Source organism: Tamandua tetradactyla, chromosome 4 (genome assembly GCF_023851605.1).
Source record: "Tamandua tetradactyla isolate mTamTet1 chromosome 4, mTamTet1.pri, whole genome shotgun sequence".
Lineage (NCBI taxonomy): Eukaryota > Metazoa > Chordata > Mammalia > Pilosa > Myrmecophagidae > Tamandua > Tamandua tetradactyla.
In genome coordinates, this window is record NC_135330.1 from 27,838,860 (window position 1) to 27,849,229 (window position 10,370).

General features: G+C 40.8%; 1 protein-coding gene across 1 annotated transcript; it reads right to left on the reverse strand.

The window, feature by feature from the left end:
- Positions 1-431: 431 nt before the first annotated feature.
- On the reverse strand, positions 432-914 carry LOC143678857 (coiled-coil-helix-coiled-coil-helix domain-containing protein 2-like). Its single transcript, XM_077155757.1, has one exon. It carries the CDS (start codon positions 909-911, stop codon positions 432-434), a length of 480 nt encoding a protein of 159 aa, XP_077011872.1. The 5' UTR covers positions 912-914.
- Between the last annotated feature and the right edge of the window lie 9,456 nt (positions 915-10,370).

The following is a 10,370-nucleotide window of genomic DNA, read 5'->3' on the forward strand; positions in this document are numbered from 1 at the left end:
AAATTTATAATGAATTTTTATAATTGTATTAATTAAAATCTGTGGTTTAATTTAGGATTCACTGTTTGTATAGTTTAGTTCCATGGATTTAAAAAAATTTATTCTGTTACCTTATACATAATCTAACACTTCCTCTTTTTTTTTTTTTTGGAAGAAAATCACTTTATTCTAATTAGTCACAGATAATAACATTATAGCAGCTGGTTTAAGGAGGCAACACAAACATCTGTCCAGCCCCAAACTCTACACATCTCAGTGAACTCTTCTATAAGAACACCCTCTCCTTTTGTGATTCTGAAGCAAAGAAGCTACTGATAGAGAGGTTTAATTGGTGATTTTACACTTTATACTTTCACTATCAATTACAGTCTTATGCTAAATTAACTTGGTCATTAGATCAGATTTTCCATTTCTTCATTTTCAACTTCAGATTACACTATTCCATTTGCAATTCTGCACTGCTTCAGCACCTCACTGAAACCTTCACAAAGCTTAGCATCAGGCTGGTTCTGGGCACACTCCAAAAACTGCTTGATCTCAAAGAGGCAAGGGCCATACTCCTGCTGCTTCTGGTTTGCTGGTTGGGCTCCCTGAGGCTCCTGGTAAGTGATGTCAGGACTTGAGGGCTCAGCATTGCTCCCGGCACCAAGCCCCCCCCCCCCAGTGATGGCATGACCCAGAGTATGGCCAACAGCAGAACCCACAGCCACGCCAGCTGCAGTGGTTGCCATCTGGGCCATCAGACCTGGCTGCCAGGGCACAGCAGCAGGTGAAGCAACTGCAGATGGTGGGGCTGGTGCTGGTGGCTGAGCTGCTGGCGCTGGCCCTGGCCTGGGCACAGCTCTCATCTGAGGTGCCCAGCTGGCTGGAGGGGCCATGCGTGAGGTACGGCTTCGGCTTCCATGCGGCATCACAATCAAGCGGCGGTAGAGTCTAGAAGGACGAAAGCCTAAGAAGCTAGCCTGGCAGCTATTGGGAAGAAGAGTCAACATTTCCTCTTTTAATCATATTCAGATATATATCTCAGTGCTGTTAATTGTATTTACAATGTTGTGCTACCATCACCACACTCCATTTCCAAAACATTTCCATGACAATCCATTGCTGTTCTAGTTTGCTAGCTGCAGGAGTGCAATATACCAGAAACAGAATGACTTAAAAAGGGGAATTTAGTGGGTTGCTAGTTTACAGTTCTAAGCCTGAGAAGATGTCCCAGTTAAAGCAAGTCTATAGAAATGTCCAATCTAAGGCATCCAAGGAGAGATGCCTTGATTCAAGAAGGTCGATGAAGTTCTGGGTTTCTCTCTCAAGTGGAAGGGCACACGGCAAACACAGAGTTTCTCTCTCATCTGGAAGGGCACCTGGTGAACACGGCATCATCTGCTAGCTTCTTCTCCTGGCTTCCTGTTTCATGAAGCTCCCTGGGAGGCATTTTCCTTCTTCATCTCCAAAGGTCACTGGCTGGTGGACTCTGCTTCTTGTGACTATGTCATTCTGTTTTGCTCTCTCTGAATCGCTCATTCTCCAAAATGTTTCCTCTTTTATAGGACTCCAGAAACTAATCAAGACCCACCCAAATGGGTAGAGACACACCTCCACCTAATCCATCTTAACAACCACTCTTGATTAAATCACATCTCCAGGGAGGTAACTAATTACAGTTTCAAACATACAATACTGAATAGGGATTAGAAGAAATTGCTGCCTTTACAAAATGGGATTAAGATTAAAACAGTTTTTCTAGGGTGCATGTATCATTTCAAACCAGTACGATTGCCAAAACGTTTCCATCATTCCAAATAGGAACTCTATACATTTAAAGCCTAAACTTCCCATTCCCTATCCACCCCCCATCCCCTGGGAACCTATATTCTAAATTCTGACTCTATGAGTTTGTTTATTCTAATTGTTTCAAATCAGTAGGAACATACAATTTTTGTTCTTTGGTGTCTGCTTATTTCACTAACATGTCTTCAATGTTCATCCATGTTGTTGAATTTATCAGAATTTCATTCCTTTTTTTTACAGTTGAATAGTATTCCATTGTATGTATGTACCACATTTCATTGATGAAAACTTGGGTTGCTTCCATCTTTCATCAATTGTGAATAATGCTGCTATGATCATCAGTGTGAAAATGTCTATTTGAGTCCCTGGGCTCAGTTCTTTAGGGAATATACCTATGTGTTGGTTTGAAAGTGTTGTGTACCCCAGAAAACTATGTCCTTTAATCCTGATTCATTATTGCAGGTTGGAAACCCTTTGATTAGATTGTTTCCATAGAGATTGACCCACTCAATTTTGGGTGTGGCCTTTGATTAGATGGAGATCTGACTCCACCCATTCAAGGTGGGTCTTGATCCATTTATTGGAGTCCTTTAAAAGGAGAAACATTTTAGAGAAAGTTCAGAGTCAACAGAGACACTTGGACAACATTAGCTTCAGAGCCTACAAGACACAAACGTTTGGAAATACAAAAGCCCCAGGAGATGCCAGAGCTAGGAGAACTGGCAGAAGCTAGACAAGAACCAGAGTTGACACAGACAGAGAGGTTTGGAGATGCAGAAAGAAAACACCCCTGGAGAAGCTGTTTAAAACCAGAATCCAAAGGACCAGCAGACACCAGCCACAAGCCTTCCCAGCTGACAGAGGTGTTTGGATGCCGCTGACCTTTCTTGAGTCAAAGTATCTTTCTCCTGATGCCTTAGTTTGGACATTTTATGGCCTTAGAACTGTAAACTTTTAACTTAATAAATCCGCTTTGTAAAAGCCCAACCATTTCTGGTATATTACATTCCAGCAGCGTTTAATAAACACAAACAGCCTAGTAGTAGGATTGTTGGGTCATATGATAGTTCTATATTTAGTTTTCTGAGGAACTGCCAAACTATTTTCCACAGTGGTGACACCATTTTACATTCCCACCAGCAATGAAAGAGTATTCCTATTAATTTGCATCGTCTTCAACATTGGTTATTTTTAATTTTTTTAAAGCAGCCGTTCTAATGTAGTTAAATGATATCTCATTATGGTTTTGAGTTTCACTTCCCTAATGGCTAGTGATGTTGAGCATCTTTTCCTGTGCTTTCTGGCCTTTTGTATATCTTTTTTGGAGAGATGTCTATTTAAGTCTTTAGCCATTTTTTTTTTTTAGTGTCTTCAAATAACAATTTATTATTCCACACAATCCTGTGGATTGCCTTGGCACTGCCTCTGTTGCTTTTTTTTTTTTTTTTAACATTTTTAATTGTGAAATATAACATATATACAAAAAAGCAATACATTTCCAAGTACATTTTAACAAGTAGTTATATTACAGATTTTAAAGTTTGGTATGGATAACTGTTCCATGATTTTCCATCTTTTTTTCTAGCTGCTCCAAAACACTGGAGACCAACAGAAACAGCAGTATAATGATTCAGCAATCATACTCATTTGTTAAATAATATCTTCTGTGTTATAATCCTCCTCTTTAAATAACACATATACTTAAAAGCAATAAATTTCAAAGTACATCACCACAATTAGTTATAGAACAGATTTCAGAGTTTGATATGGGTTACAATTCCATAATTTTAGGTTTTTATTTCTAGCTACTCTAATGTACTGGAGGCTAAAAGAAATATCAGTATGATTCAACACTCATACTCATTTGTTAAACCCAACCTTCTCTGTATGACTCCACCATCACCTTTGATCTTTCTCCCACTATTTAGGGGCATTTGGGCTATGCCCATTCTAAATTTTTCATATTGAAAGGGGCTGTCGATAATATGGGATAGGGAGATGAAACAAACTGATGTTCTGGAAGGGTTGGCCCCTCTACATTTCAGGACTTATCTGGTCCAGGGACCCATCTGGAGGCTGTAGGTTTTGGGGAGTTGCCCTTTTGCATGGAAACTTTGTAGCATCTTATACAATGCCCTAGGTATTCTTTAGGATTGGCGGGAATGGTTTGGTTGGGGGTTGGCAAGTTATGATAGGTACCAATGTCTAACTGAGGCATGCACAAGAGTGACCTCCATTGTAACCTCTTGACTGTATTTGAACTTTCTCAACCACTGATACCTTATTTGTTATATTTCTTTCCCCGCTTTTGGTCAGGATGGCATTGTTGATCCCAAGGTGCCAGGGCCAGCCTCATCCCTGGGAGTCATCTTCCATGTCACCAGGGAGACTTTCACCCCTAGATGCCATGTCCCCTGTGGGGGGTGGGGGGTGGGCAATGGTTTCACTTAGAGTTGGGCTTAGAGAGAGTGAGGTCACATCTGAACAACAAAAGAGGTCCTCCAGAGGTGACTCTTAGGCATACCTATAGGTAGGTTAAGCTTCTCTGTTACATACATTAGCTTCACAAGAGCAAGCCTAAAGATCAAGGTCTTGGCTTATTAATTTGGGTATCCCTAATGATTGGCACAGTATCTGGGATTTCCCCAGTGGTAAAGTTTAATAGTTCCATAATTTTTCTCCCATCCCTCAAGGGACCTTGCCAATACTTTTTGACTATCTGCTTAATATACTATGGGATGCATCCAGGCATTACATTAAGCTAAAAGGATTAAGGGCTCTTATTTTGGTCTACTTGTGTTTGGATTGTTTAAGTGATCTAACCAGACAAGTAAGTTAGATTAAGTGCTACAGAAAACCTAGGTTCTGAACATAATAAAACTTTCTTCCTTTGGTTTCAAACAGTAGGTGAAATTCTAAAATGCAGTCAATGTGTTCCTTACCCTTTTATTCTGAATTACCTTAATCCTGACCCAATCAGCTTCATTCTTACCTCTAAATACCAGTTTATGTACATATATTTATAAAACAGCCCCTCAAAATCCTAAAATAACAATTACCACTCAGGGCTAGTTTAGTGCATTTTATTATTGGGTTGTTTGTCTTTTTGTTATTAAGTTGGTAGTTTTCTTTTAATATTCTGGATTTTAATCTAACTGGGACTCCCTGTACATAATAACATGGATTCTCTCTTGCAGCTTTCACACCTCTCTTCCTGTCTTTGCATTCAGTAGTGTGATCAGTTATCATGGGGTATATTTTTCTTCATATTTATCCAGTTGGGTGTTCTCTGGCTTCTTGCATATGCATAGTTATGTCTTTCCTAAATTTGGGAAGTTCCTGTCATTGTTTCATTATCTATTCCTTCTGCCTCTTTCGTCTCTTTCTTCCCCTTCTGGCACTCTCATCATGCATATATTGATGTGCCTGGTGGTGCCCACAGCTGTCTTTGGCTATTTTTACTTTTAATATTTCTTTTATCTTTCTGATCCTCAGCCTGACTCTTTTCAAATATCTTGTCTTCAGGTTCACTGATTCCTTATTCTGCCGGCTCTTATGTGTTCTTGAAACCATCCTGGGCATTTTTCATTTGAGTTTTGTGGTCTTCAGCTGCAGTAGTTCTTTTTGTCGCCTTTAAAAAATATCCATCTGGGTGGTGTGACAGTGACTCAGTGGCAGAATTCTCACCTGCCACGCCGGAGACCTGGGTTCAATTCCTGGTGCCTGCCCATGAGAAAAAAAGTCTATCTCTTTAGTTAGACTCTTGTAATGGTCATTCTTAGTTTTCCTAAGGTCCTTTAGTTATTTCTATTTTCCTTCATCTCCTTATTTTCTTTTTATTAGCTTGGCCTTTTATTGTGTCATATAATATATATACAAAAAAAGCAATAACTCTCAAAGTACATTGTAACAAGTACTTATAGAACAGATTTCACCTCAACAGTAGTAGGCCCCAAAGTCAGGAGATTCAGCTAGATATATTGGGAATAGATTCAGACTGGTACCCATAGAAGGGAGAGAAAAATTTTAAAACAAAAAAATAAAAATCAAGAAAATAAAATTAAAATAATATTAATAACAAAAAATATATAGAAAAATATTTACTTATTAAAACCTAGGCACATAAGGAGTTTCCTAGACTGTGCTTACCACTTCTTCCCAGCAGGTGGCACCCCTGAGGCACCTCCTTCCCTCAGGCCCACCCCTTTCCATTTGCAGCCCTGGCTGGGAAGGTGGCATACACAGTGTGGTGGGGGAGTGGGGCTGCTCCTGGTCCCTGGTAGGGGTAAGGTGGAGCTAACCACAGTTTTTGGGGGAGCAGGTGGTCTTCAGCATCTGGTGCCCAGGACATCTGCTGTCACCATCCCCCTTGGGTCAGCCATTTGTGGCACCAGCTGGGTGATATTCCCAGTGCCTGAGGGCTGTAGATCCTCATGCTGGATGGCCAGGCACACCTCTGGCCTCCCCATGGGTGCCACCAGTTTCTAAGCCACTCTGGGAGGTTTCCCTAGAAAGCCAGAGCGGAGGGCTGGTCAGTTCCTTCCAATCTGCGTTTCTCCACAGGGTATCATTCATTGCTGGTGGGAGTCATGGCCAATCAGACCCACCCTGCTCTCCCCATCTCAACCCCCACCCCCCCGGCTCTCTCCTCCCCAAGAAACACTGAAGAACCACTTCGATTACTTGCCCTCCAGGACTGGAGTCCCAGTCATGGAGCAAGGATGAATTCAATCCACCCTACTCCTATATCTTCCCAGAAGTCCCTCTTCTTTTTTTAAATATAAGCATTTAGGGCAATAAATTTTCCTCTTATCACTGCCTTTGCCACATCCCATATGTTCTGGTGTGTTGTATTCTCATTTTCATTCATCTCCATATATTTACCAGTTTCCCTAGCAATTTCTTCTTTGATTCACTGATTCAGAGCGTTTTATTTAATCTTCATATATTTGTGGAAGTTTTGGTTCTTTGGTGGTTGCTGATTTCTAGCTGCATTCCATTGTGATCAGAGAAGAAGCTTTGAATAATTTCCATCTTTTAAAATTTATAAAGGCCTATTTTGTGCCCCAGCCTCTGATCTATCCTGGAGAGCATTCCATGTGCATTAGAGGAAGGTATATCCCGGTGTTTGGGGTATAATGATCTGTATGTCTATTAGGTCTAATTCATTTACCAAATTGTTTAAGTTCTCTATTTCCTGTTGACCCTCTGTCTTGCTCTGTCTATAGAGGAGAGTGTTGTATTGAAGTCTCCCACTGTTATTGTTGAAATGTCTACAGCGCCCTTCAGTTTTGCCAATGTGTGTCTCATGTACTTTGGAGCTCCTTGATTAAAAGCATCAAATTTATGATTGTTATTCTTCTTCGTGAATTGTACCTTTTATTAATATGTAGTATCCTTCCTTGTCTCTTATAACGTCTTTACATTTAAAGTTTATTTTGTCTGATATTAGTGTAGCTACTCCTGCTTTCTTTTGGTTATAGCTTGCATGGAACATCTTTTTCCATCCTTTCACTTTCAGTCTATCTGTATACTGGGGTCTAACATGAGTCTCTGATAAGCAGCATATAGATGGATCATATTTCTTAATCCATTCTGCCAATCTGTATCTTTTAATTGGTGAGTTTAGTCCATTAACACTCAAAGTTATTACCGTAAAGGTGTTTATTTAATACCATCTCATTCTTTGTTTTTCATTTGTCAGATCTATATATTCTTTTCCCTTTGTCTCTTTTGATCCTTTAAACTGCCCTTACTGGTACTCTCCAATTCTGCGCTCTCCTCCAGACTTCCCTCTCCTGTCTTTTTTTTCTTCAGCCAACAGAACTCCCTTTAGTATTTCCTATAGTGCAATTCTCTAGTTGACAAATTCTCTCATCCTTTGTTTGTCTGTGAAAATTTCAATCTATCTTTTACTCTTGAAGGACAAAAGATCTGGATAAAGAATTCTTGGCTGGAAGTCTTTCTCTTTTGGAATCTTAAAAATATCATAACACTGGGCAGGCCATCGTGGCTCAGCAGACAAGAGTTCTCACCTGTCATGCTGGAGACCCGGGTTCAGTTCCCAGTGCCTGCCCAAGCCAAAATACTATATATATACAATATATATATATCATAACACTGCCTCCTAGCTACCATGGGGCCTGTTGAGTAGTCCGAATTCAGACATATGTGGTTTCCCTCACATGTGGTGAGTCATTTTTCTCTTTCTGCTTTCAGGACTTTCTGCATCTCTTCAATATTTGACAGAATGATTAGTATGTGTCTTGGAATAGGCCTATTTAGAGTTATTCTATTTGGAGTTCGTTGGGCCTCTTTGATTTACATATTTATGTCTTTTTTATAAGGGTTGGGAAGTTTTCCCTCATTATTTCCTCAACTAATTTTCCCAGCCCTTTACTCTTCTTCTGGGCTATAGATTGTGCTTATATTTGTGTGCTTCATGTTGCCCATTATTTTTCTGAGATCCAGTTCAAATTTGCCCCCTTTTTTTTTTTGCCATTTGTTCTTTTGTGTTTGTATTCAATTGTCCTATCCTCTAGTTTGCTTATTTTTCCTTTTGCCTCTTCAAATCTGCTGTTGTGTGTCTCTATCTCTAGTATATATATATATATATATATATATATATATATATATATATATATATATATATATTTTTTTTTTTTTTTTTTTTTTTCTTGCCTGGGCAGGTACTGGGAATTGAACCCAGGTGTCTGGCATGGCAGGTAAGAACTCTGCCTGCTGAGCCACTGTGGCCTGCCCTCTTGTATATTTTTAATTTGGTCTACAGTGTCTTTCATCTCTGTGAGATCTGTTATTATTCTATTTAGTATTTCAAATTCTTCTTTATGCTCTTCTAGTGTCTTCATGATATCCTTTGTGTCATTAGCCAATCCCTTGAATTTATTTAGAAGATTTGTATTAACATCTGATTAGTTCTAAATTATGTGTGTCCTCCAGTGTTTTGATTTAGTCATTTGGGTGGGCCACAGCCGCCTGCATCTTCCATATGCTTTGTGATTTTCTGTTGGCTTTGAGGTATTTGGTTATCTTGATAGGACTATTTTGAAAGTGGATCTCCCTCAGTCACCTAAGGTTTTGTTTTTGCTTGGGTTTGTGGTGAAGATCTCTTTTGCACTTGGTTTGTCAGTAATTCACCGGCAAACCAAGATCTGACCTCATGCACAGGAAGCAACTCTACTTGAGGATCTGTTTAAAGCAAGACAGATAGGCAGCTTGCACTTTCCTTTTCTTCCCAGCAAATGGAGCTCTTGGGCCTCTTCTTCCCTTCAGGCCTGCCTGTCCTGTCTATGGCAGCTGGCTGAGCTGGAAGGAGACCCAGTGCAATTCCAGGTAGGTCTGCTGGTCCTGCTGCATGCTGAAAGCTGCCAACCCCAGGGCTGGGGGTGGACAGTATGTACCTCAGCAGTGATTCCTCTTGTGGGCTTGATGGGTCTGGTGGCCCCCAGGTTCTTGCTTGTAATGACCTTGGGCTGTGGGACTGGATATTTCAATTACTTGCATGGGGACGTGGTATGCAGTGCAAGGGTCATGGAGTGCAGTGCAGGGGCACAGAATGTGTTGTGTGGTGTGCAGCATGAGGGCATGGGGGCATGGCACAGGGTGTCAGGTACAGAGGCTTGACATAGCTTGCTTCCTTGACGCTGCTTCTCTGTTCATGCAGACCTGAGGGTTCAGGGCCTCTGTATGGGAAGGGGAGTGATAGACTCTATGCACTAGCTGGATGTTATCTGTGCACAGGGAAGTCTTCTGGCTTTCTGGTTTCCTAAGGAAGCCTTAGCTGCAGAGCTGAGGGGGCTGATCTTCCAAGCTAGCTGCAGGGGCAGTCATTTTCCTGCATGCTGCCTCTTGCCTTCAATGGAGTCATGACCAAGTATACTTATCCTGTTCTCCCTCCCCCAATTCCTCCACTTTTTCATCCAGGACCTCCCTATAGAGTATAGGAGACCCTTTCTGGTCACTCATACCCTGGAACTGCTCTCCTGGTCATTTTCTGACACTTCTCTAGTTGTTCCGCAGATCAGGGTAAATTCAACCTATCCTACTTCACCGTCTTTCCATAAGTTCCTCCTTGAGCATTTTTACACTAATTTTTTTAAAGTCTTTGTTCAGTGGATCCACATTCTGTTCTACTTCATTGGTTTTTATGGATTTTTATCCTCTTCTTTTGGATGGTCCATCATTTCCTGATTCTTTGTCTTGTACTCTCATGGCACACTGTACATTTTAATATTTTAAAATGTTACCTCTTGAATTTACTCCCTGGGATGTTTCTTGGTTGTAATCATTGGGTGATAAAACAGATTTTCTTGAGCTTCAGCCCTCCTATCAGGAAGGTCTACCCAAGGCAAATGCAGTGTGCAGGGTTTTCCCTGTCTTACTGGGTCTCTGTCTTGTTATGGGCTTTTGCTTGTTAGTTGTTTTGGTGTTCCCATTTTTACGGGAGTTTGATTGTCCCCACTGTTTCACAAGGAACAAACCTCCGTCCCCTGGGTATTTGAAATCAGCAGGTCTTTGTCCCAGACTGTCTGCCTCTATACATTTTTAGACTCCTTTTGTTG